Here is a 27,320-nt window from a genome sequence, read left to right as displayed (position 1 = left end):
GGGGGCCTGAGGGAGGGAGGAGGGTTCCCCAGGCCCGTGCTCAGTGCCTCTCCTGCACCCGATCCACCCAGGGTAGGGGCAATGGCAACAACTGCCTGGTACTGCCTCGTAACAGCACGTCCTATGTGTCGGGCCTGACGCCGGGCACTTCTCACGTTTAACCCTCACGAGCACCCGGGGAGGGTCAAACGATGGTGACCCTATTTTGAAAGTAGAAAACAGATCCAGAGACGGTAGTGACCTGCTCAGGGCACAGGGGACGTGTTGGGGATCTGAACTGGCCTGACCCCAAAGCCCAAGCTCTCACGTGCCCTGCCGGATGCCGGCAAAGGGAACAAGGGTGGGGCTCAGACACACCATGTGGCTGAGGATGGGGCAGCTGGAGACGCCAAGAAAGCCCAGACGCCAGGAGAACCCAGCTCCTCTCCCTGGCCATTCTCCAACCCCTCACCCAGCCCGGACCCCTCTCTTGCTAAGAAGCCCTGAGAACAAGCGCATCTGGCATTTAGGCTCTGGTTCAAATCATGACACTGGGAGTCAGAAAGATCTGGAATCCTGGGGCTGCAGTTTACTAGCCATGTGCTTTGAACAAGGGACTCTGGTTTCAGCCTCAGTGTCTTCAGCTGTAAAATGGGGCGACCATGGTATCAACCTCATGGGGTGCGGTAAGGACTCAAAAAGTGCTCCCACAAAAGAAAAAGCCTGGCACTGAGCAAGTCGGGAGTTGGAAACTCAAAGGCTACAGGGACTGAGCGAGTAAAATCAGGGATAGAAACAAGCATTTCCTGCTCAAAGGCCGAATGCCAGGGGCCAGACGTGAGTGAGGGGCTTACCCTCCGAAGGGGTTAAGAGGTGACTTGGCCTAGTGACAGACACTGTGTTCCAAGGGCAGTCACCCTGTGTGTGTGGGGGTGGGGCAAGCTCTGGGTGGGCCCCTGGGCCTGGGCTCACCTTGGCGTTGAGCATGTCGATGCAGAAGTGGCAGAGAGCCGCCTTGAAGAAGTAGTCCTTGGCGCTGTACTTGAGCAGCGGGCTGTCCATGGCATTTGTCCCCACCTGCAGGTACGAGGAGGCGGGCAGCCAGAGGGCCAGGGTCACTGCCAGGCACTTGGGGGCCAGCTGGGAAGTGGGTTTGTTCCCCAGTGGGGCCCTGTTAACCCAGGACCCCGAGGGCAGGGAGAAGAGAGACCAGCCCTGGGGAAGTCAGCAACCAGTCTGTGAGTGACCGAGGACCAGGGCATGATGGGGAGTGGGGGTGTGGCCACAGGGCTGAGGCCAGGTGTCCGTGGGCTTCCCAAGACGCCCGTGATGGTGGAGGGAGAGGCGGCCCTGCTGTCAGGCCCGACAGGAGGCTGGCACATCGGTGGGCAGAGGGGTGGCAGGCTGCGGGAACATGAGAGGCGGCGCCCGCCCCGCTCTCCTCCGAGGCCAGCTGCCTGCCTTTCTCCTGGCCAGGCTGAGCCCACCAGGGCGGTCGGGCCCCCCCCACCCCAGCCCTCCCCGCCCAGCAGAGGGGAGCCTGCATACCCAGGGGACACCCCCTCGCAGGCCCCTTCTAGCAGGCCCCTCAGCTGCCTCTGGCTACCCCGGGCCTCGCAATTCTTCCCACTCTCTCCCTGACTCTGGTTCTTCAGAGTTGGCCTCACTCTGGGGCCGCCTGGGAAGCGCCCTGTGAGGAGTGTGGGAAGGGCCCGTCTAGGAAGAGGGCGGTGACACCGCATGGGGTCGTGGGTGGAGAGAGTGTTCAGCCAGGCGGAGCACAGGGTGAGGGCGTGGGGATGACCAAGGGAAGTGCAGAGAATGCGGGGGGGAGGGCAGGGCACTGGAGAGGATGAGAGACAGGACGAGGGGCACTGGCAGGCAGGATGGGGCGCCATGCCCGCCCCGCCTGCCCCCACCTGTTCATAGATGTCAATGGCCTTCTGATACTGCTCCAGCTGCGCTGCGTAACCAGCCACCTTCAGCAGACACTTGTTGGCAGAGCTGAATGGGGCAGAGAGAGGGGAGGGAGGTCGGTGGTAGCAGGGTCTGGGGCCCTCACCGAGGGGCTGGGGCGGGCAGGAGGGGTACCTGTTGGACTCCTCGCCTTTGTAGTAGTCTGCAGACTGCTCATAGTGGGCGATGGCCTGGGGAGACACAGGCGGTGGGGGGAGGGCGAGGGGCCAATGCAGCCTTCATCACCTTTGGGCGCAATATGGCCTGGGACTCACCGGAGCCCTTTACCCAGGCTCTGCCGGTGCCCCATGCTCCTGTCCTGGTCTCAGAGGACTGGCCTAGGCAGCCCTCCCCGGCCACTGGCCTGGCCCCACCTGCCACTGACCTTCTCGATGTCCACCAGCTCCGTCTCGTAGATCTCAGCGATGGAGATGTGGTGCTTGGCTGCGATGGTGAACCGGCCCTGGGTGAGACGTGGGAAGGAGCCCTCAGGACGAAGGGCATCCTGAGTGCCCCGTCCCAGCTCAACCACACCCCTCCGGGTCCCCGAAGCTGGATCCTCAGCCCTCAGCCGCCCCTGGGAGGGGAGGTGTGCAGAAGAAGGTCCCAAGAGACAGAGGGGCACGGGGCTTAAAAGGGAGGCTCTAGCATGAGCGGCCTGGGTCCAAGTGCTGCCCTGACTGGGTGACAGTGGGCATGTCCCTCCACATCCAGTCTCCATGGGGACACAGGCAGATGGAGCAACACCGAGGTAACGTTTGCACAGGGACTTGCCAGAAGCTCTGGCCCAAGGAGGCATGTGACAGATGGTCCAGAGAGGCGGAAGGACCAACCCAGAGCCACCTGGTACAGGCTCCCCGCTGCCTAAGAGACAGCCTCCCTCCCAGCCTCCCTGTCCCGTGTGGCCACACAGCCCTTCTCACAGGTCAACCCCTGCTCCAGCTTCCCCTGCAGGCACCCAGGGCTTTCCCCAAGGATGCCTTCCAGCTCCCAGAGGGGCTGAGCACCTCCTACCTGCCTCCACCCGGTGGGGGTCCAGATGCCTGGCCCGCCACTCACACACGAGCCTGGTCCATGGCTACCTCCTTGCTGAGGGCAGCAGGAAGGGGCAAGGCCCTGGGCTCAGCCAGGACTAGTTTTGGGTCTCAGCGACTCCTGCTGGTAGGTGTGGGGCCCTGAGCGAGTCACGTCTCTTGTCTGGGACCCTCTTTCCTGACTGTCAAACGGGATGACAACAGTGCCCACCTCACGGGGCTGCTGTAGGGGAGACTAAACCACCCAGCTCAGAGCATCTGCTTCAATACATGGCAGCTGCTACCACTGCTATAACGACACTACTACAGCACGGCCCTGGACCCGGCAGGAGGCAGGGCCCACGCTCCTGCCCAAGGGAGGGGTCTGACAAAGGTAGAGTGCGAAGGGGCAAAAAGTGGAGTTGACAGGAGCCAGGGCCTGGCTTTGGTCCACTGTCCTGGCTCCCTGGCCTCAGGCCAGCAGCCGCCTCTCTGGACCTCATCTGTCGATGGGGATGCTCCCTGGGGCAGGGCAGGGGCTGAGCTGACTCTGGGCCCTGCCTACCCTCCCCAAATCAAATGGGACGCTGGCGGCGGGTGTCTGGGTAAAGGGAAACGCACCGGATACGCGAGGACCCCAACAGCAGTGACGTCTACGAGTGAGGACAACGACGGCCTGTGGGGGGCCAGAGGCAGGACCTGGGGAGGGGCCGCCAGCCCCTGTGACGTGCTGGGAGCTGCCACCAGGAGCCAGGCTGGTGAGGAGCTGCGTGAGGACCCAGCCAGCCCAGCCCGGCTCTGGTGACATCCCTCACCCTGCCAGTCTCCCGCCTGCTCTCAGGGCCGGAGGAGGAGAGGGGAGGCTGGGGCAATATGGTAGGACTTGGAATGGGGTGGACAGGACACGCAGTGACCCTTACCATGTCTGTGTATATCTCAATTGCTCTCATCAAGCAGTTAATGGCCTCTGGGGAGAGAAAAAGGAAGGCAGGGAGGAGAAATGAGAAGGTGAAGTCATTTCAGCAGAGGCCGAGGAGAGGAGGAAGGTGCAGGGCTGCACTGGGAGAGGCCAGGGCTACGCACCTGAGCAGGGAGGGAAGGTGAGGGGATCCCCGAGATGCAGGAAACCTGGTCAGGCTAATTTATTCTGCTGTGACTTGCCGGGCACATGCTTCCAGGGGAGCCCTGCTGATACAGCTGCCCTCTCCCTCGGGCCAACATGACGCCACCACCTTCCCAGCAACCCCTGGGACAGGGCATAGCCAGCTGGTGGCCAGACTCCCATGGGTGTTTTGGGCCAGACCTGCCAAGGCCCTGCCCTTGAGGATGAGCTGCCGGCAGAGGCGGCAAAGGCTGACATCGGAGGAACGGCCAGGTCCCGCCTGGGCTCTGCCACCCTTTCACGGTGGGACCCTGAACCAGCTGCATCCCCTGGCCTCCGTCTGCGGCAGGAGGCGGCTGGGTGCTGTGATGCTGAGGCCCCTGCGGTTGGGGTCTCCACTATCCTGCCCACATCCCAGCCTGCAGCAGAGCCCTCTGCACCCTTCTCCGCCTGGCACTGCTGCCTGCTGGCTCCTCAAGCCACAGGTTTCACCGACAAAACACACACACTGGGGTGGCACCTGGGAGGAAGAAATGGGGTACCTTTGTTGTACCACCTTTTGCAAGTTTTTAAATTTGGGAAAGGCATTTTTTTTTTTTTGACAAGTTATTTGGAGGATAGAGAGAAGCATGAGTGGGTGGCATTTTCTAGCAGATAGAGATGAGCTCTCGGGTGGATTTTTTTTTAACACCGTTTTAATGCATCTCAGGAGGAAAGGGTGTTGGGGGAGATGGAGGGAGACGGACAGAGAACCTGGACAGACCACAGCAGGTGGGCTCTGAGCTGGGGCAAGGTTGAAAATTCACCCCACAGTCCAGCATTTGTAAGCCCCCTGGTCTGCCGCTGGGGTCTCCAAAGTCAGCAGGGCCCACTGGGCTGAGATGCTGCAAAGAAATTGCAGGCCCAGTGTCTGCTCTCAAGGGGCTAATGGTCTCATCACGCAGGGAGACATGTGAACAGAGGCTCTTAGGCCCAGACCTGTGGCTGGCCCTTCAGGGAGTCCACAAGCGCCCTCCCCAAATTTACAGCCCACAAGGGGGTGTCTGTGAGCACTACTCTGGGGGAGGGAGGATTGGTAGGTCGGGTCCAATTCTGAGAGCCCCCTCGGGACCCCTAAAATATTCAGAGAGCGTACACCACTGGGTCAAGGTTCTGAGGCTGATGGGGGAAGCCTGAGGCAGCAGGGAAGAGAGAAAGAAAGCAAAAAGGGGCAGAGAAGGAGAAAAGGGAGAGAACACCACAAACAAATACAGCCTGAAGCAGTGTTACTTTAAAACACACACACAGATTTTGTGACAGAGCATTTCTGGAAGTAACTGACGAGCTGGCAACCCAGTGGTAAGGAGGATAAGGAACCAGGGGTAGGGCTGCAATGCGTGAGCTGTGCACACCCCACCCTGCTCCATTCTCCACCCAGGGGGGCGGATACGCCCAGCAGGTCCCCCCTGCAAGCGACTCACAGGATCCCTCTCCTGGAACGATGGGGCGCACAAGCGGGCACCTACGGGCAGAGTGGCAAAGGTTGCCCGGGCGAGGTTAGCAGCCCTGGCGGGGGAGGCCGGAAGCTCCCCTGGCAGGACAGGCTCCCCTGCAACGGCCGCCCCGGGCCTGCTGGCACTGGCCTGGAGTGTCGTCAGCAAGACGGCCCTTGCGGTAGCAGTAGGGGAAGAAGGCTTACCCGCAGGCAGCAGCATGGATTCACAAGGTTGAGTCCCCTCGCTCCAGGACAGCTGTCTCTGAAAGCAGCAGGCTGCCAGCTGCCACCCCAGCCAGAGCACTAGCGGATTACCTGCTAACATACTGGCTAAACCAGCTTATCTCCGGTCACCAGGACCCCGGGGGCGAACAGCCCGCGCACCCCGGCACACCTGCCCCCGACCAGCCACCTGCAGAAACCAGGAGCCAGAAAGGGGCTCTGGGAATGATCCAGCCCCAGAAGGTGGGCAGGGAGGGCTGAGGCCCAGAGAGGGGAAGGTGCTGGCTTAGGGAGACAGGTCTCCTCAGTACAAGGGGGCAAATCGCAGAACCCCAAGAAGAAGTGGAATGGGTAGAAGGAAGACGCCACGTGTCTGGTACACAGCAGGTACCCAGTGAGGCTGGCAGTGAGGTTGGGGGAGCACATGGGGGAGGGCAAGTGGGGGTCTGGCCACTGCCCTGCCCTGGGTGCACGTGTGCGCACACACGCACCCCTGGGCCCAGCTATCAGGCGGGCAGGGTAAGAGGCCTCCCTGGCCTGAGTCTACCCATAGCAGCCGGCAGTGGCTGAGAACCAATGACAGCTGTGGTCATCACCTCCCCCCTCTGCCCTCAGCCACCAAGGAGGCAGCAGGCCATCCTTGGCCCACACTCAGGGCAGACTCGCAGAGGGAGAGCGGTGACAGGCGCCTAATCGCTTCCTTCCACCCTGGCAGTCCCAGGCACAGGCTCAGCTGCCTGTCGGTGGTGGGGAGGGGGGCGTTTCCAGGACTCCTGTACGAAGTGCTGACACAGGGCGAGGCCTCTGAGGCAGGTGAGGCAAGCAGCGAGGCCCCAGGGAGCTGGCCACCTGCCTGGGGAAACAGGGCAGTGATCCACATGGGCCCTCCGGCTCTGCTTCACACGGCAAGCGGCCAGGGGTGGAGGCAGGGGGTGTCCAGGCCAGGCTCCCATCTGATGGGAGCCGAGGGCTGCCCCTTACTGGATGTTTATCACACGCAAGGGGCTGTGCTGGGCACGTCTGTGCTTTATCTCACATGTGGTCTCGGCTTTACCAGACCAGGAAATGGAGACTCAAAAGATTAGGTGTCTCCCCGAGGTCACAGGGGAGCAGGCTCCCCCGGCCCTCAGAGACCACAGTGAGCCCCATCCTCCTTGACTGGGGTGGGCAGTTGAGATGCGGTGGTGCGGGGACGCTGCTGCTCCAACACCGCTCCCGGCTCAGCACCAAGAAGCTGGAGCTCCAGACGGCACCGCTCCGGGCTTTGCCCACACTAGGCTCTCCCCTGTGCCACAGTGCCTCCTGTTCCCTGAGAGCCACCGCCAGTACCAAATCCACCCCTTCCCACCCTCAGCATCCAGGGCAGAGAACCAGGCTTGCTGATCTGATCCCTAGAGAAACCAAGTTGGCCTCTGAGCCCCAAGATGGGCACGTCACCACACCTAACCACTGCTGCCTTCCCACCGACGCCTCAGCCACTCTCCACGCTTCCAGAGGCTAGGCACCGGGCCACACCCCAGACCCGGGCCCTAGCACCCCCCCACACACCCTGCAGAGCATCGCTGCTAGCTGAAAAGGCTCAGGTCAAAAGCTGGGGAAGGACGCGACATCACGGTGCCAGGTGGGGCCTGCCCCCCGGAAGCACTGGGGCTTGTTTGAAGAGCAAGTGGCGCTGTGCACATGCCACGAAGCCTGGCCTCAGCTCCCGCCCCAGACATCAGTCCTTCCAGTCACTCTGGAGCAGCAGCTGAACGTCACAGATGCTAGGGCAGCATCTGCAGGTCGACCAGTTTCCCAGAGAGAAGGCAGGCTGGAGGTGGGGGCCCTCTGCAGGGGACGCACAGACTTCCCTGGGTGATTTGAGCTGAAAACAAACCCAAGGTCACCCTGGGTCATCATCACATCACCACATGGCCTGCTGTGGCCCAGTGCTGCCAGCCAGGTGCACTTAGCTTTGTGCAGAGCGATGACGGCCCACCCAGTCACAAGGCCTCCCCTTGGTTCTTGCTGAGCCTGAGCTCACACGTGTGAGACACCCGGCTACACAGGAACCACCCGTCAAGTCTGGGAACAGAGAATAGCTACTTGGTCCACACAGACGTCAAATCCTCCACTGGGAACTAGATGTCCCGATGGCGATAACGAATCCACCACCAATTCCCCAGTGCTGGTGTGTGAACCAGTGCTCACAGATCCTTGGAGAGACCCCCAGGCACTGGTGACAACTGCCCTCTCTTGGGAAGGATAGGCCTTTATCCCAAGGTGATGCATCTCCTTTTAAAAAAATTAATATTCATATATTTCCCATTCTCTTATGAGTGACTAGTGATAGTAGATGGTCATTTAAAAAAATGAGATTGTTGGGCTTCCCTGGTGGTGCAGTGGTTGAGAGTCCACCTGCCGATGCAGAGGATACGGGTTCGTGCCCCGGTCCGGGAAGATCCCACGTGCCGCGGAGCGGCTGGGCCTGTGAGCCACGGCCGCTGAGCCTGCGTGTCCGGAGCCTGTGCTCCGCAACGGGAGAGGCCACAGCAGTGAGAGGCCCATGTACCGCAAAAAAAAAAAATGAGCTTGTTGAAATTAAAAGTTGGCAACCGATGTCTGGCACCATGATTAAAAAATAAAATTCCGGGGAGACGCAAGCGGGAAATAAATAAATAAATAAAAATAAAATAAAATAAAATTCCGGGCTTCCCTGGTGGCACAGTGGTTGAGAGTCCGCCTGCCGATGCAGGGGACACAGGTTCATGCCCCGGTCTGGGAAGATCCCACATGCCGTGGAGCGGCTGGGCCCGTGAGCCATGGCTGCTGAGCCTGTGTGTCTGGAGCCTGTGCTCCGCAACGGGAGAGGCCACAACAGTGAAAGGCCCGCGTACCACAAAAAAAATAAATAAAATTCCAGCTCCACGAAATCCAGAAGTCTGGTACCCACTGGGTTGCGCTTCTACTTAAAAATGAGCCCGGGGGACAAAAATGGTTTCCTCACAGTGAGTCAGTCCCAAACTGGGCTTCTGTCCCCAGCACGCTCTCATTTTAAGGAACTTATTCTCTGCAGCTACATCTCGGATCGGTTCTCTCTGACCCCATCCCCACCCCCCAGGGGGTAGGGAAGCCAGGTTAGGATAATTTCCGCTCCTTTTTCGGCAGCAACTCCTACCTGGCTGGTCTCTGAACCCCCTCCCACCCCCTCTCGCATGTTAATTCTGACAACAGAACAGACTTTCCTCTCTCCTTGGCATGCGGTGGGTCTGAAATGTAACTCCCACTCCCAAATGCTCCCAGGCTCCAGGAGGGGAGGGGAGCGATCAGCTGCAGGCACAGAGCAGAAGGGGAGAGGGAGGCTTGGAGCGCGATGCCAACGCCAGCCAGCCGGAAGGGAGCCAATTCTGAAGTTAGAGCGCCAGCGCCTCCAGGCCAGCCTATTGCCTACTATCTTGGGTCGGAAACCTGAGGCCTCCTCTGGGTTGGGGCTCAGCTGGCGCTCTGGGCTGCCAGCTCCAGCAGCCCACAGAGGCCCTCACCTTGGGGGTCGGCTTTCTTGAACGCGTTGCCGGCGTCCACAAAGCAGGTGGCCGCGTCGTGCTTGCTCTGGAGCTGCAGGTGCAGCTGGGCTGCCTGGCAGAAGGCGTTTCCGGCAGCTGGAACAGAAAAAGGGGATCCCCGTCTTAGGGGGGGCTCCACGCTTTAGGTTGCTCTGACAGGGCCCGGAGAGGTGGTCGAGCTCTCCAGGGGCAGACAGAGTCCCCGAGAGAGGAAGAGCCTGGTCGAGGTGAGCTGAGGTGCAGGCCTAGACCTCGGGCCTCCTGACCCCAGAGCTGCTGCCCGCACCCCCGGCCCAGGGGAGCCTGGAAACAGCATCCCAGGCAGAGTGCCGGCTGAACCGTGGGATGGGGCTGCTCGGGGGTGCTGGGGAAGAGAGTGGCAATCAGGATACAGCTACCCCAGACCCCCCACTGCCTCTCCCCTTCCAAGACTGACTTCTCCCCGCACGGCCCCCAGCCCTTTCAATCTAACTCCCCAGCTCCCCTGCCTCTGTCCACATGCCAGTCCCTCGTCCAGAGTCGCGGCAGGTTGAGTGGCAAGGAGGCCTCACGATGTCCACTCCCCCAGGGGCTTCACGTCCAGAAAGGGAAACAGGACGGAGATGCCACGAACTTGAGAGCATGGGGACCAATGCCCATGGGTGCAGGGAGGCGGAGACCACACCTGAAGCCCAGGCTGTCCTGTACTCAGCTGCGAACTGCCACCTTCCAGGCGCCCCAAGCCATCCTGTTCCCACGTCTCCGGCTCCTAACCTATCTGACTTGTGGGAGACAGCGGGACCCCTCCTCCTCAAGGGTTAGGGGCTGTGCTAACTGGGAGCTCCAATGGCCAATGCCAGCTCAGTCCTGAGGCCCCTGCCCTTCGTCCTCCTCCAGCTGAGTCCGAATCACAGAATTCCTGAGCTGGAAGAGGACAAGAGGGCCTGGCCCCCATCCTGTACCTATAGAGCAGGAAGCTAGACAAAGCCACCCAGGTTTTCACTATGCATGATTTCTTTCTTGTTTTTAAGGGTTCCAAACTTGAGTGCAGAATTTCCAGAGAAGTAGTATCATTGGGGGAAAAGTTAAAAATAAAAAAAAGGCCTAAGACTTTTGTTTGAACATTTGGGGGAAGGAGGGAGGTGACAAATTTTAGGAGAGAAGCACCATCTATGCGAGTGAAAAAGAAATATTCTTTCTCTAATGGTATTGTTACCTTAGGAGCATATAAAAATACACATAGGATCTGGCTCTAGGCATAATACATGCTATGAAAGCTTAGGAAAAAGCTCTTCTAATTTTCAGGACACCAAAAATATTCTCAGAAAACGACAGTCCATTCTGCCCTGTGCCTCCACACCCCGCCTTCACAGCCCCATCCCAGGTTTCGTTTCCTTTGTAGTCGGAAAGTTCCTCCCTGGGTTTCAACACTGTCTTTGCTTGATATTCTTGATCCAATCTTGCTGATGTCTGAAGCCATGTTATGAAGTCAGCCCCCAAAGGGCTCGAGCGCTGGCTTTTTGAACCTCTCTTCCAGGCCTGCAGGTAGCTCCCAAACAGATCTTTGGCCCCTTGGACCTCCAGGAGCTCCTCCTTGGACTTTCCTGGCGGTCCAGTGGTTAAGACTCTGAGCTTCCACTGCAGGGGGCACAGGTTCAATCCCTGGTCTGGGAACTGAGATCCCGCATACCGCACCGAGCAGCCAAAAGATTAAAAAAAGAGCCCCTCCCTGCCCACCCACCTCTCCTTGGCGGACGCCGCCCAAGCTCCAGCCTTGCCAGGGTCTGACCATACCCCTCCTGGCCAAGTCAGAAGGGCCACTCTGCCCACCGACACAGCCTGTGAGAGTCTCAGGAGGCACGTGACCTGGGATGCCCTCTTCCGGGAAGAGGCCCTTCCAGTATACTATGATACTGTCTGTGTGTGTGTGTGTCTTGCCCCAACTGGAGTGAGAGCACACAGATGGCTGGGGACCTTGTAAGTGCTCCTGAAGTCTGCCAGTCTGTTGACTGGAGTCCTCTAAGGGCTTCCCCTCCCACTCTAGAGGGAGGGGTGCTGCTAATAGGAGTGGGAAATGGAGCTCGCAGCTGCCACCGTGCTGGGCTGACTGCTCTGCGTGGGGACGACTGATCTCAATGAACCCACATGACAGCCCCGCAGGGTCAGGACCGTTCCTCTCCCTGTTGCCGTGCTAAGGAGGAAACAGTTTTGGAGAGGCCAGGTAACCTCCCTGGGGTCACGTGGCCAGCCTGAGCTGTGACACAGATCCAAGTCACTCTGGCTCCAAAGGTCAGGAAGCCACATGGGGCAGGTTAAGCCCTCCAGCTCCAGAGTCAGAGTTCTGGTTTCTGAATTCTGCTTCAGTCACTCACTAGTCGTGGCGTGTTGGGCAAAGGGCTGGGCCAAGCCTCAGTTTCCAAATCCGTGAAATGGGGATGTTAACGGTACTGACGCTCATGGTGTTGCTGTGATGATTCGGTTAAATAATGCAAGCTTGGTGCTTAGGCGAGTACTCAATAAATGCAGCCATGATTAATGTTATTACTGGAACCACCTCAGTGATCCCCAGCCCAGAATTCAGACTCTGATGGAAGTATTAGGGAACTGCTTCCACAGAAACCTGAGATTCTTTCTTTCTTTTTTTTTAGTAGAAGTATAGGTGATTTACAATATTGTGCTAGTTTCAGGTGTACAGCACAGTGATTCAATTTTACATATATATCTATTCTTTTTTCCGATTCTTTTCCATTATAGGTTATTACAAGATACTGAATACAGTTCCCTGTGCTATATAGTAGGTCCTTGTTGGAAACCTGAAATTCTGAATTTAAGGAAAAACCCCTCAAAGAGCTCATAATCTACATGGGTCTACCTGAATTCAATAATCTATTTAGCCTTATCCTCTAAGTTCTCATTCCAAGGCCCTGTGACCCAAGTTGTAAAATAACCCAGTGGGCTCGGAATGACCAGATGGCAGGCCAGTGGGTTTGTAAAGCTGGAGATGGCGTTGGTGGGGGAACTGCAAGGCTGAGGCCTCAGCCAGGCCTCTGGGACTGGAAGCTGAGGGGAACGAGGAGAAAGAGCCATGGAGGCGCTCTAGCAGGGATCACATACCACTCCAGTTTTTGGCCATCTTGAACATGTTTGCTGCTCTGGCGTAGATTTCACATGCTTCCTCTATTTTGGACGAGCCTCTGGGAAAAGGGAAAGGAAAAACAGGTAAGAGAAAGATCTAATCTGGTATCAAAGAGAAAGCAAGCCAGGACTTCCCTGGGGGTCTGGCAGTTCACTAAGACTGAGCTTCCAATACAGGGGGCACTGGTTTGATCCCTGGTCAGGGAACTAAGATCCCACATGCTGCCCAGTGAGGCCCCCCCAAAAAAGGAAAAAGCAAGCCTTCTGCCCCAGCGACAGTGGAGATGTGTCCTTACATCGCCCGCTAGATGGTGGCCCCAGCCCCAGCATGTCCCCGTGAAGCCAGCTTCCCAAGTCCAGCTACAGCTCAGGCCTCTGCCCGGGCTCAAGGGAGATGGAGCTGGTGGCCCCCAGCCCCCACGCAAAGGCTGGCTAGGCCCTCGTTGGGCAGGTCTGGGCTGGACCCTCATTGTGTGTGTGGGGGCCCTTCCCAACCACCCCCAGGAGCCCTGCCTCTGACAGTCTCCTCCACTTCCTGCTCAGATGCTCGGTGCTGACCACTGGATCCCAGGCTCTCTGCAAATCCCTTTTCCCCACGAGACTGCAAAGCATTCCGGGGGAAGAGTCCATCCTTGGACACCTTGTCCTTTCCTCAATGCCCTAACCCTGTCCCTTGCACACTGCAGCTGTCCAACGAAGACGTCTCAACCCTAAAAGCGTGTTGCTGCCAATTCATGACTAGGCAGCTATATAATGATACAGACATATGAAGAAATACTGTTTTTAAATATGTACACCGAAAGTTCCCATTTGTGTTAAAACAAAACAGAAAAAGAGGGTGAGAACAGAAACATACATGTAAACATAGAAGATTTCTGGAAAAATACACACACAAAAAATAGTTAAGAGTATTCTTCTCTAAGGTGGGGTCTGTAGGACTGGGTGCCAGGTGTGGGAGACAGACTCATATCCCTCGTTAGGACTGTCTGGATTTTAAAATCGTCTGCATATTTCCTATTCGAGAAAAAAAATATGTATATATTTTAAATATTAGCATTTACGTTGGGTTCTGTGATCCAGCAATGAATTACATTCCTAGCAATTTATCCTAAGAAACTAAGCAGAGGGACTTCCCTGGTGGCGCAGTAGTTAAGAATCCGCCTGCCAATGCAGGGGACACAGGTTCGAGCCCTGGTCCGGGAAGATCCCACATGCCGCGGAGCAACTAAGCCCGTGCGCCACAACTACTGAGCCTGCACACCTAGAGCCTGTGCTCTGCAACAAAGAGAAGCCCACGCGCAGCAACGAAGACCCAACGCGGCCAAAAATAAAAATATATAAATAAACTAAAAGAAGAAAAAAAGAAGGAAAGAAAAAACAAAGAAACTAAGCAGAGAAGCTACAAGGATGTTCAGCACAAGATTATTTTAAATGGCAAAATAATGGGAATTCCCTGGTGGTCCAGTGGTTAGGACTCGGCGCTTTCACTGCCGGGGCCCAGGTTCAACCCAGGTTGGGGAACTAAGACCCCGCAAGCTGGGAGGCTGCCCACCGGCCCCCCCCCCCCCCACAAAAAAAAATAAAGCCACACAAATAAATCATCTTCACTGTCCTAGCCCTCAGCCCTGTGTCAACCGGCCCTGGAACCTTGCCGACACCAGCCACAGAGGGTGAGGGCCTCCGACATAATTCTGGACGCAGTATGGGAAGCACCCCTGCCCTCTGCACTGCTGGTGAGGTAGGGCCAGCGTGCCCACGCTTTGGATGCACATCAGATGTTTGTTATAATAATCAAACCAGAGCCCCGGAGCCACCCTCCCTGGAGATCTCACTCGGCGGGTCTGGGTGGGGCCTGCAATCAAGATTGGTAACAATGGCCTCAGATGATTCGGATGATCAGGCGAGTCTGGGAGGGAAAAAGCTGACCTAGACTGACCTCTTGGGAAGCAGCCACCAGTGACTTGTCCCATGTCAGGTAACATCGGAAGGCAATACCCCCAGGGCGGGCTGGCAGGGTGGCTGGGACTGGAATCCTGGCTTCCTGAATCCAAATCGCAGCAGGTAAGCTGCTTTAGATGAAAAGTCTCCCCTCTGCCTTCTGGGGCTGTGCTGACACTGCACCCACCCTCTGCTGTCCCCGGAAAGCAGCCCTGAGGGATGTGGTGACACACACCTCCCACACTCCACCCTGCTGGGTTCCCCCATCTTCCCACCACAGCTGCACAAGACGCCTTGGGCCTGGGGCCCCTGTTTGGAGTGAACCCACTCCCGGCCCTGGAGAGGTGAGGAACTTCCACAAGTTTTGGGCAGAAGAGATTTCAGAAGGGTCCCTGGGGGCCAGGCTACAAAACCCCCTGGGGGATCTTCTCTGGAAGGAGTCAGGTGCACTCACAGGCCGAACCACAGATCTGCCCACCCCATGGATCCCCTAGCGCATCCTTCCCTTCCTTGTGGGTGCAATTAAATCCTCTCCAGACCCAGACATTCTCTGAAAAAGCTCAGGTTCCCGGAGGAGCAGAAATGGCCCGTCCCACCACGGAGAGGCCCAAAGCCCGGTGATAACAGTGAGCAGAGTCAGCCTCAGCTGGCTTGTCGCAGCTCAGTGGGACGGGGCCGACTCAGAACACAAGGCCTGTCAGCTGCTGGGCTGAAATTCTATGATCCCAGACTAAGCTGGGCCAACCCCGTGCTGGCTCACTGATTCTAACTGCGGGTGGAAAAGCCAGAGGGATTAACATCTGCTCAGGCCTCCAGGCCTGCCTTCTCCTTCCCCTCAAAGCTTGGGTCCTGGCCACTCCCATGACCAGGCGACGACAGGAGAATCTCTGGAGCTCCAGCCTCTTGCTTTAGAGACGGAAGTGGAGTCATCAAAGGGGAAAGTAATATGGCTCGGGTCCCTGGCAAATCCTGAAGGAGAAACCATTCACATAGCCATTTATTCAACTGGGGAGCAAATATCTGAGCATTTATTATGTGCCAGGCACTGCAGGTAACAGTAGCAAACAAAGGAGAAGGGCCTGACCCTCAGTGAACAGGACATCAGCAAGACAACTGCAGAGGGACCGGGGGACGAGGGGCTTCTCTGAATGGGCAGGTCAGGGCAAGCTGCTGTGACTATGTGAGATTTAAGCTTAGTCCCCAGAGATGACGAAGGAGCCATCCATGTGAAGCGGGAAGCACATTCTAGGCAGCAGTCACAGCACGTGCAAAGGCCCTGAGACAGAAACAAACTTGGCCAGTTCAAGGAAGAGAAGGGGACCAGGATGGCTATGGTCCAGGGAGTGGCAGGCATTGAGGCTGGAGAGGTGGACGGGGGACCCCATGCTGGAAACAAGGACAAGGGTTTAGGCCCTATAATAAGGAGCGTTCTGCAAGGAAAGAATGGGCAGAAGGAAGAAGAGCCCAGTTACTCTGCTTTTCCAAGCTGTCTCTGCATGTGATAAACCTGCATTGTTTACTACAGGATTTCTCTCCTTGGTCAGGTCACTTCAGGTCACTTATCTAAGAGTGGCCTCCCCAACAAAACCCACAAACTCGCTGAGGGAAAGAAACCAGGCCTCCCTCGGACCCCTGCACAAGGGCCAGAGGGGCTAGCTGGCCCTGCATCTTCTGAAGAGCCCAGGTGGCAGCGCCTGTGACAGCTGACTGTCCCTCCCCGCACCGATCCCCCCAAGCTGCCTCTGCTCCGTCCTTCCCATCACACAGCTCCGAGCCACACTGGGAATAGAGGGAACTGGTTTGGGCCAGGCTGGTGCAGGGCTGTCTATAATTACCCCACTCAGCTTTGCTTTCTCCCCTCCGCAAGGCGGAGGAAGCAGTCTCAGGTCTCCCAGGCACAGCCACCATCCTCCAGCGGCTGCCATATGGAGGGAAGGGTGCGGTGCCAGGCATGCACAGATAGTCCGCTGGGACCCGGGCCAGGGGGTCCGCAGGGCAGAGTCTCAGCCTCCCTCCTTCCTTTCTCCATCCCCTGGGCACTTCCCAGCTCCCAGAAACAAGCCACCCACCCAACCTGCAGTCTCCTGAGGGCCTCAGAAGGCAAGGCAGGTGGAGTAACTCCCATGTTAGGTCCCCGACACTCCCTGTCCTTTTGCAGCGCCCTCTGAGGGCAACCTGCCCTCAGCCCCCTCCTCGGCCTGAAGGCCCCCGGGAAGAATGGACCCAAGGGCCGGTCCGGCCCCAACCTCCTCTCCTTTGCTGTGCATCCTCACGACTCATTACAGTGTTCTGCCAGGTGCCACCTGAAGCAGCACAGACAACCTCACAGTCACCCTCTAGGTATGACCCTGGCTTACAGAGGAGGAAGCTGGGGCTCACAGTGGTGAAGGGGCTGGCCCACGCCGATGCTGCCGGGAAGCGGCAGGGCCGGGGAACCTGCCCTGCCTCTTGCTCACCCTGTGATCCAGGAAGCTTCCTTCCCTGTGTCCGAGAGTCTTCTGGAAAAGGAGGGGGCGCACAAGCTCCCTGCCTGCTCCAGCCTCTCCTGTCGATTAAACAGCCAGCGCTGCTCAGGTTTCCCTCATCTGAGGAGTAAATGCTGCTCTCAGCTGGAGCCAGCCTGAGCAGCCTCGAGGCCCCGAGGGTGTCATTAAGCCAGCTCCCCGCTGAGCCCTAGCCCACCTCACGGAGTGGCAGGCTGAAGGTACATCAGAAAACAGAGAGGCCCCTGGCACCGGGAGCAGCGGCCCCCCCAGCCTCGCCCCTCTGCCGACTGCACCGGGGCTGGCAGAGCCAGAGCCGCGGGGTCTCTGGGCATCTCTCGGCCTCTCTTCCTACATCGCCCACGAGCGCTAAGCCCCTTGCTGCCCCTCTGGCTCTGCGGTGCATCGAGCTCCCGTAGGGCCCCAGGAACGACAGAAGAATCCAGTATTACACACTAACTGCCCAGCTCTGAAATGCCTGGACGGGCAATGGGGAGAGAGAGAATGCACTTGGGGGCCGAGAGGCCTGGGCTGAGGTCAGCCTTGGGCACTTTGCTAGCTGTGTGGCCTTGGGCTAGTGATCCCTGAGCCTTGGTTTCTTTATCTGTAACACAGAGACAATGAGCCTGACCTGGGAGGCGTCTCGTGAGGACGAGAAGGCGCAGTACCTGGCACACAGCACAGTGAGGCCCGGAGCAGGCGCTCAAACAGCTGCTATTATATGAAGGAGGAGAAGTACACCCCAAGGGCTGCCGGCCACCCGGCAATGGGAATTCTAGAGTCGCTTGGGGTGGGTGGAAAAATTGAGGACCACAGTCAGGCAGGCCTGGACTCCGGTGCTGGCTCGTGGTGCCCCAGCCTCTGCTTCCTCAGCTGTAAGTGGGGATAAGACACCACAGCCGGCAGGCCTGCTGGAGGCACAAGGAACACCCCCTGCCCCCGCAGGCAGCAGCCCGGAGAGCGCCTGCCACACAGCAGGTGCTCAGCCAACGAGAGCATCACTCGCATCAGGCTGGCGGAGAGAGCAGGTTCTGGAAATGTTCTCCTTTCGCATCGCAGTGTGGGCTTCATCGCCTTACCTCCAGATTAGCTAAGTGGCGCCCCTTCCCTGGCTTCCAGAGCCGGGGGCCTCCCACCTACCCCACCCACTGAACACCACACTGATGGGGCTGGTTCCCGGGCCACCGCCCTCCTGCCCGTGAGCTCAGAGGCAGCGGCCACGCCTCCCACACGGCCCAGCAGGCCTTCCCATGGTTCTTATACGGATGCCCTCTGCAACCCGACAGGATTCCTTCATCCCAGCCGGAGGGCCCAATGGTGCCTATTCTTAAAAGATGTTTTGGAAAGACCCTTGCCTCTCAGTAGCCCCACTCCAAACAGGAGTGTCGAAACCTGTGTGAGCAGACAGCAGGGTCCCATCCATCAAGAGAGGTAGAACCCTCAGACTGCAGGGAAATGACAGCCGGCTTCCCTGGAAGCCTTGTGTCCCCTCAGGAAAGCCTCCACTCTGAGCCCGGGCAAGAGAGGCTGAGTTTCAAGTTGTGGATCTAGGCAGCTGGCAGGGGACAGCGAGTCACCTCGGTGCCCAGCTCACCGGCACCCCGGGGTCCTGCGTGCTCTGCAGGTGGAGGGTGGTCTGGAAGCCGGCACTCCTCAGCCAAGGGCCCAGGGGGGTCCTGGATGGGGGACACCTACCCGGAGGACCTTGGCCACAATCTCTGCCTCAGGAAAGCCAGCCTCCGGGCTCCCAGGGGTTGCTGGTGCCCAAGAGCGGTTCAAGCAGGAACTGTGTCAACATTTGATCTGCAGGCTGCTGTTTGTGCACAGAAAGCACCCCGTTATCTCTAGTTCTCCAGTGCCTTGGGCTCAACTTCCAATCACAATACACAATACTAATACTGTTGATAATGGTAAGCACTTAATAAGCACTCACCAGGGTCAGGCACCATGCTCCCAGCGCTTCACATGCATAACCTCATTCTCTCCTTAGGACAATCCTACGAAGTAGGTATTACTATGATCTTCAGTTCAAAGAAGAAGAAACTTAGCTAAACACACTGGTATCTGAGTGGAAAGAAGTTTTTATTTTGGATTTGGGGGAAGGGGTCACGGGGAGATGTCAGGGACGAGAAAAAGCACCGGGAACAGAACCACTGTTTGGAATCTGCGCAATCCCGAAGGGGTACAGCAAGAAGTCTGGATCCCTCGGGAGACAGGCAGTAGGAAGGAAGAAAAAGCGCATCTTGCATCTCCCCTCTCCTTTTCCACAACTGCATCGTCTTTGGGAAATCGCCACCTTTCTGCTTCCAGAGCAGAAGTCTGGGCTGCTCTCCCATCTCCTGAGCCCTGGCTGGGGAGCTGAGGAGGGGAGGGAAGGTACAGAAGCAGCTTGGATCTGTGAGCCGGCTGGTACAGCCTCCCTCCCAGGCTGCTGGTGCACCAAAGCCCCCTAGTGTCTGGCAGCCCAGAAATAACGAAGAGCAAAGAAGGCCTTAACAGCCAAGGTGATGGGGCTGCCCTCCTTGGCCCTTCTGACATGAGCAGAGACCTCTCAGTTTGGGCTGCTGTCATCGCTGAGGTTCCTGAAAGGGGAAGGAGGAGCAAGAGGGACAAGCTGAGCCCCAACACTCCCCGCTCCAGTCCTCGGAAGCCACAGCGGGTTGTGAAACGCTGAACCCCAGCAACCCCGAACCCCAGCAACCCCAGCTCCAGAGGGAAGGTGTCAGGAGTGGTTCCCGCCCATGAGGCAAGTCCTCTCGGGCTGGCCCCTCCGGCAGACAGGCTCTGGTCAGGCGGGTCTCGGTCTCCGTCTGCACCCCTGTCCTGTGCGCTAGCCTTGCACCATGGCAACCGCTCTTGGAGTTGAAGGGTCTGGGATGAATACACCTGCTCTTTCTTTCAGATGTTTGGAGAAAACTGCCACGTGAGTGGGGAAGATGGGGGAATCAGAGGAAGGAAAGCTCCCTAAGACGCCTAGTTAGCCAACATCCTCCCTAAACGGAGTGCCCAGAAATGGGCCCGAGCATCAAGGACAAACTTCGTGTGGCAGCAAGAGGGCTTTGGGATCAGACAGGACAGTGTGTGAACGCGATCTCCCACTCACCAGAGGACTGGGCAAATATACCAATATCTCTAAGCCCCCATTTGTCCACCTCCACGGAGACGTCGTGAGGACTACATGTGAGGACGCAGGTAAAGTGCCTGGCCCAGGCCGGACTCAGACTCAGAGTGAGCACTTAATAAACGTTATCAGCTATTATTACTGTCACTGTCTTCACTCTCCCCAACACCAGCTGCTGCAGTCCTTTCTACAAGGCAAATGCGAACCCTCCAGCACTGGCCCTACTATGGATTGAATGCTTGGGTCCCCCACCAAAATTCATGTGTTGAAACCTTAACCTCCAAGGTGATGGTATGAGGAGATGGGGCCTTTGTGAGGAGATTAGGTCATGAGGGTGGAGCCCTCATGATTGGGATTAGTGCCCTTATTAAAGAGACCCCAGAGAACTAGTTCACCCTTTCCACCGCCCTTTCCACAATGTGAGAACACAGTGAAACAATAGCTGTCTATGAGGAAGCACGTCTTCATCAGACACCAAATCTGTCAGCACCAAAATCTTGAACTTCTCAGCCTCCAGAACCGTGAGAAATAAATTTCTGTTGGTTATCAGCCACCAAGCCTATGGTATTTTGTTACAGCAGCCTGAACAGGCTAAGACAGGCCCCCATTAAAATCCTCAATACTCTCCAACACCTCCTCAAATCCAAGCCCTTTGTCAGAAGACCCTCCAGGACTGGGCCTGGTTCTTGTTCAGTCTCACCCCCTTCTGCCCATTCTACCTTTATGGGCTAACACGGAAGCCCCTGCATTAAACCTTCATCTGGGCCTTGCTCAAACTGTATCCTTTGCCTGAAGCAGTGCTCCCCCGCCAGAGGGTACCCCTGGAACTCCTGTTCATCCTCCCAGATGGAGGTCTCTCCTCTGGGGAGCCATCCCTGTTCCCTTTAGATTTTGGTTCCCCATCATTTCGGGCAGAACCTCCCTTCACACTAGACCTCTGTTCACACAATTCCCTCTGCCTAGAACACCTTCCCCAGGCCCCACTCCCTTAGCATGACCTAGGGTTCCTTGGGGCCCAGCTCACACCTCACCAGAACCTTCCTTCAGCTCATGCAGCTTCCTCTCAGGTCAGGAACCTCCCACAAACGACAGAATCTAGCCCTTAGTCACATTTGACAATTTTGCTTTACTAGTGTTTTAGCAAGCGTTCATCTTGCCTTCCCAACCAGGTGGCAGGTGTTTCAGGGTCTCACTCAGCAGCTCCCTCCAAGCACGGCCCAACAGTACACTAACCCCCAGTCCAAAGGGACCAGACACCAAAAGCCACCCAGGAAAACCATTACCGAAAACTGAGCTCTTAGCCCCACCCCAGAACACTGCACTTGAATTTCTCCCCTTGTGAAGGAAGCAGAAACACACATACCCTCTCCCCACTCTTAGCCTCCAAAATAAAACATTTCTCACCTAATCAATACAGGCCATCAGCCCCGGATGTTTCTCCACACCAGGCAATTCTCAGCCAGGTTACTCAAGTTCTTTCACTAAACATAAACCACCCTCAAATAACAACGAGCGGCTCCCATCTCCTTTCCTGGAAAGAACCCTCCCCCACTTCATTTCTTACCAACCTCCTAACACCATCTCTCCCAATCCCTGGTCCTCCCCGCAAGCCCCTTCCCCAGCCTTCTGGATGACTCTCCCAGCCTCACAGCCCTCCCCAACCTCTGCCTGTCTCTGCTGCCAGGCTCCATGAGGCCCCCTCCTCACAGCTCCTCCTAACTCACTACAAACTCACCCGGCCTACTGCAGCTCTCCTCCCAGGCCGATGAGCAACACAACCCTCCTCAGCCCTCCGCGGCCTTCTTCTCCCTCCACCCGGGGCCTCAAGCCCCCTCCCCTCACCCTATTAAGTCTCCATGGCCCGGAGTTCTGTTCCCAACCTCTTTCATCTCCTCTCTCATTACACCGTTTCTCCCTGCTCTGACCCCCCCATCCCCACTTCTCCCATCAGACCCCTACCTTGATCCCCACCAGCCCTGTACAGGCTCCACACCTGTTTCCTTGCTGGAAGTAACACTAATGGTAGCTAGCACTCCCAGAGTGATAACCACATCCCAGGCTCAATTCTAAGCACTTTACTTGCATTCTTATTCTATACTAGTAACAAACCTGAGATAGATTTCACTAAGCTCCCCTGTAACAGGGAAATTAAACAGCTTACCCAAGATCAGGAAATGGCAGATACCACTTCAAACCACGGCTTTTGACACTCCTAAGCCGCTAAAATTCCTCAAAGGATGGCCAGCCAAACAACTTTTACGAGCCAACGTGAACTTTATGTGAAATGTCTGCCGCGCTGCAGGTGTTGGTTCTGTCTCCCAGACCCCTTCAGCGGTATCCTGGGCACGCCACTCTCATCCTACTCACAATGCCCACCCAATCCTTACTCAAGGATCACACAGCAGGCCTTCGGCCCCTTTTGGTTTTCTCATCTCCCTCATCTCTCCCTTTTAACCCTCCAGTTCCTAAATCAAGCCTCACCCCACCTTAGTCTCCAGCCTCCCAGTCCAGGCTTCTTCAGAAACCGTAACTCCATCACCCCAGGGGTTCCTCTGCTCAGATCTCAGGGTGTCAGGTCCCCTTACACTCAGCCGTGACCAAGGCCATACCCATCCCAGACACCTCACACATCTCAGACTTGGGCTCATCATCCCAGGATCACCTTAGCCCTGAGCCCTGAGCCTGCGTTCACACAAATCCACCGCCCCAGGCCTTGGAAAGATGAAGCCCTCGGGCAGGGGTCCTCAGTCCCAGGGACCCAAGACGCTCGTCTGGGATCCTTCAAATAGGTTCTCCTAGAGCTCCAAAAGGCTTCTTAACCTGGTTGCCCTCCCAGGTTCCCTCAGTCCCGGCAGGCCAGGTCCCCTTCAAGGCCTGAGACCATACTCCCTCGGCCCAGGTTCGCCACCAGCCCCTTGGCCCATCTTCAACCTGGGTCCCCTTCCTGCCTCCAGATGGTGTCGCCTCGGCCTGGGTGTCCTCAGCCCAGGGCCCTTCTACCATCTGGGACAGACTCTCCTCAAACTATTCTGCCAATGCCACAACCCGGGCACTCGGGCACTCTGGCCCTCGGCCGGTGTCACCTCTGCTGCCTTAGACCATGTCACGTAACCCCGCAAGCCGCCCCCACCCCGTCCTCTAGGTTCGAGCCCTTCGTCTCTATCGCCGCCCCAGTCTATGACTCCTCTGTCCTCTCAGTCTAGGTCCCGGCCGGACCCCTCGGCGCGGTTCTTACCCAAAGAGGCCCGAGAAGAAGGACTGTGAGTTCTTCACTTTGCGCTCCGCCTCGGCCAGCAGCGCCATCGCCTCCGCTTCCTTCCCGGAGTTGTCCATGGCGGCCGCAAAGGTACTAATCAAACCGCCCGACCCGGGCCCTCGGAGGACTCAGCTGCGGCCGGGCGGCGGTACACAGGTCAGGAGAGCTTAGCCGTCTGCGTTGACGTCGCACCGGCGCGCGTCTCAATGCGGCCCAGAACCACGTGATTCGCACTGGCCAACCAGCGGCGTCGTAGTGCGGCGCGCGCCCCGTCGGCCACGCCCTCGCCAGCAGCCGCGCACCGCCCCGTGACTCACGGCCTCCAATTGGCGACCCGATGCTTTAACGCATGCGTATGCGTCCGCGTACGGCACCCTACTCTCTTCCTGGTGCTACCAGGACAGACCACGTGACTCTGCGTAAGCCAATCGTAGTCCTCACCGCCAAGGACCCGCCTTGAGGTGCTACCTTTCTGGATCCTCCTCCACCAATCAACATCAGCTCTTGGCTCCGTCTGCACTTCCCGGCGGAATTTGGACCGTAGTCAGCTGACCATTGATCCTCACGTGACAGCTCCATGACGGAAGACACGGCCAATCCACGCCTGGGTTTGACAGTTCCCTTGCGCAGAGTTTAGTCCCCGCCTTCGCTCTTTACCTCCTGACGTTCTCCTTCACTTGGAAAGGCGTGAGTGGTAAGACGGAAAATGGTATCCCTTTTCCTGCGCCCTCTGTCGACCTACGCTGTAATTGGTTTGGGAAGGCCAGTGAAGTAGGCGAACCTCATTTTATCGTGCTTTGCTTTCTTGCCTTTCGCAGAAATTACGGTTTTCACAAATTGAAGGTTTGTGGCAACCTTGTGTTGAGCAAGTCTGTCCAAGCTGCGCCATTTCCCAAACAGCGTCGGCTCACTTAATGTCTCACTGTCACGTTTTGGTAATTCTTGCAATACTTTAAAGTTTTTTATTACTATATTTGTTAGGGTGACCTGTGATCGGTGATCTTTGATGTTACTGTTACGACTGGCTAAAGGATCAGATGATGGTTAGCATTTTTTAGCAGTTTTTATAATTTCATTTTTGATTTTTTTCTTTGACCCATGAGTTATTTAGAAGAGTGTTATTTAGTTTCCAAATACTTGGCGACTTTTTTCTCTTATTTCTTTTATTTATTTATTTGTTTTTGGCTGCATTGGGTCTTCATTGCTGCGTGGGCTTTCTCTAGTTGTGGCGAGTGGGGCCTACTCTTTGTTGCGGTGCGTGGGCTTCTCATTGCAGTGGCTTCTCTTATTGCGGAGCATGGGCTCTAGGCTCGCGGGCTTCAGTACTTGTGGCATGCGGGCTCAGTACTTGTGGCTTGCGGGCTCTAGAGCACAGGCTCAGTAGTTGGGGTGCATGAGCTTAGTTGCTCTGTGGCATGTGGGAGCTTCCTGGACCAGGGCTCGAACCTGTGTCCCCCGCATTGATAGGCGGATTCTTAATCACTGCGCCACCAGGGAAGTCTGCAATAAAGTATTATTAAATTAAGATATGTACTTTTTTTTTTTTACACATAATGCTACCCCACACTGAATAGACTATAGTATAGTGTAAACATAACTTATGTGCGCTGGGAAAGAAACAAACAAAACTCCTATGACTGGCCTTATTGTGGTGATCTGGAACCGGACCTGCAGTACCTTTGAGGTATGCTGATACTTGAGCGACGGGAGTCAAAACTGAGAGCAGAGGTTCTCTAACTCTGGTTTCAATAAGAAATAGCTGGTGAGACTGTGTTAAAAATTCAGGGTCAAACACACCTAGTGCCCAGATCTTAGTTTTTAATACTGTTCTCCAATAAAAGTAACCAGGGCTCCTTGGATAAATGGCTGGTTCTAGGACTGGGCAGGAAATTATACAGGATGTGCTTAGAGCATCTTGTAGTTCCAGAACAGAAGTCTCTCAGCCTCCATCTCGTTGTCTCTCTCTCTCTCTCTCTGTCTCTCTCTCTTTCTCACACACACACACACACGCGCGCACACACACACACAAATGGGGTATGTCAGAGAGACACAAGAGCCAACTGAAAGAGCTCCCAATAGTCAAAGCTGGAACAATTTGAGCAACAAAGTAGCACTGGATAATAACCCAGTCTATAAAATCTCCATGAGCCCATGCTGATGTAAATGAATGACTGAACAAGTAAATAAATGGCCGTGCATAATTCCAAATAATTTATGTGGCTATTCTGCCCTCAAGAAGTTGAAGCATGACTCTTCACACCTTACGCATGAACTGTGCACAGTGACTTCCTTCCACAGATGAGAGTATTGTGGGCGGGGACTAAGTTTACAGTGTAGAAACATGACAAACATTGTCAGCCAGGTGGTGGAGTTTAACATCAACAGTGATAAGTCACACTGATACTGTGTACCCTTAATAACATGTGATGACAGTGGCACTTCACTTCTGCGGTCTTCCTCACCCTCTGATCGTGAGAAACATAAGACAAACCCCAGTTGAGGCACATTCTCCAGAATACCTGACCACGACTTCTCATAACTGTCATCAAAAACAAGGAAAGTCTGAGAAACTGTCACAGCCATGAGGAGCCTAAGGAGATGTGACAACTAAATGTAATGTGGTGTCCTGGGAGGATCCTGGCACAGAAGAGGGACATGAGGTAAAAATTAATGAAATCTGAATGAAGGATGGACTTTAGTTAATAATAATATGGCAATATTGGTTCATTAATTGTAACAAATGTACCACACTAATGTAAGAGAATAATAGGGGAAACTGAGTGTGGGGTATATGGAAATTCTCTGTACCATCTTCCCAACTTTTATGCATATCTATAAACTATTCTTCTAAGAAAGTTTCTGTAAAAAAATTTAAGTTCCAGGGCCCTACCTCCAATAATTCAGATTAGGAAAGTCTGTGGTGGGGTACAGGAATTTGCATTTTTTATAGGACCCCTACATGATTACGACGCAGATAATTTGGGGTTGAGAAAACACTGTTTTCTGGGGGTGGAGTTTGGCTGGGGGGAGGTAATTCACAAGAAACCTTTGCCCAACTCTCTTCTTACCTTCAGAGAGTCTTCTGGACCACCCACTTGTGGTTGCCACTGTATTCTGACCGCAGATAAGATGGGGGTGAGTTTGGATAACCACGAACAGTTTGGGTTCCCTGCCCCTCTAAAGCAGCACTATTGTAAAAGTTTCCATTTGTTTAAAGCTGTTAAGTTTCAGCTTAATTTGTTTCGCAGCAATAGATAACTAATATACCACCCGACCATGAAGCCAGAGACTTTCATTTCCAGTGTCTCGGGCTTCACTTGTTATGGAGGGCGGGACCCACACGGTGACAGCAACAGCATGAGTGCTTGTTAAGTGGCTCAACAGCATGAGTGCTCAGGTCATACGGGGCACCTGCCAATATCCGATTTACATTTTTCTCATCAACAGATATATGGGGGGCTTCCCTGGTGGCGCAGTGGTTGAGAATCTGCCTGCCAATGCAGGGGACACGGGTTCGAGCCCTGGTCTGGGGAGATCCCACATGCCACGGAGCAACTGGGCCCGTGAGCCACAACTACTGAGCCTGCGCATCTGGAGCTTGTGCTCCGCAACAAGAGAGGCCGCGACAGTGAGAGGCCCGCGCACCGTGATGAAGAGCAGTCCCCGCTCGCCGCAACTAGAGAAAGCCCTCGCACAGAAACGAAGACCCAACACAGCAAAAATTAAAAAAATAAAAAAAGTTAAAGGCATTAAAAAAACAAAACAAAACAGATATATGGGGGTAGGCGTTTTCCATCCCAGTTACAGGATGAGAAAACTGAGACTCAAACAGGGAAAATGACTTGCCCAAGGTGGCAAAGAAGGAAGAGCCAGGCCATAAATTCTGGTTCATCTGATGCCAGAGTCCTTTCCCCAACCACAATGCCCGCACCACTTCAAACTCAACCTCCTCCTCTGCTCCTCCCTCCCCATCTTTTCAGATTTACTGAGCTGAAAGCTGGCCCTTCTGTGAAGCCTCCTGACACCACCGTTTACCCTGCTCCCCTAGCCAGTCCCTCCAAAGGCAGCACACAGCTATAGACACAATCACGCCTTTAAGCCATCAATCCTCTGATGTGTC

The 27,320-nt window shown here is 56.0% G+C and overlaps 1 protein-coding gene across 1 annotated transcript in view; it reads right to left on the bottom strand.

Moving 5' to 3' along the window:
- Window positions 1-23,426, bottom strand: part of NAPA (NSF attachment protein alpha) — a 26,105-nt gene extending 2,679 nt beyond the window's left edge. The window contains exons 1-8 of the mRNA XM_024768444.1: window positions 23,180-23,426; window positions 12,382-12,461; window positions 9,268-9,384; window positions 3,869-3,915; window positions 2,321-2,398; window positions 2,071-2,126; window positions 1,899-1,983; window positions 952-1,056 (exon numbers count right to left, since the gene is read on the bottom strand). Of these exons, the coding sequence (XP_024624212.1) occupies window positions 952-1,056; window positions 1,899-1,983; window positions 2,071-2,126; window positions 2,321-2,398; window positions 3,869-3,915; window positions 9,268-9,384; window positions 12,382-12,461; window positions 23,180-23,277 (666 nt within the window). The 5' untranslated portion in view covers window positions 23,278-23,426. The remainder of the gene's footprint in view (window positions 1-951; window positions 1,057-1,898; window positions 1,984-2,070; window positions 2,127-2,320; window positions 2,399-3,868; window positions 3,916-9,267; window positions 9,385-12,381; window positions 12,462-23,179) is intronic.
- Window positions 23,427-27,320: the final 3,894 nt, after the last annotated feature.

The sequence above is a fragment of the Neophocaena asiaeorientalis genome, unplaced genomic scaffold (assembly GCF_003031525.2).
Source record: "Neophocaena asiaeorientalis asiaeorientalis breed wild unplaced genomic scaffold, Neophocaena_asiaeorientalis_V1.1 scaffold629, whole genome shotgun sequence".
Lineage (NCBI taxonomy): Eukaryota > Metazoa > Chordata > Mammalia > Artiodactyla > Phocoenidae > Neophocaena > Neophocaena asiaeorientalis.
The sequence above is the reverse complement of the archived record's forward strand: the minus strand, read 5'-3'. Positions and strand labels throughout refer to the sequence as shown.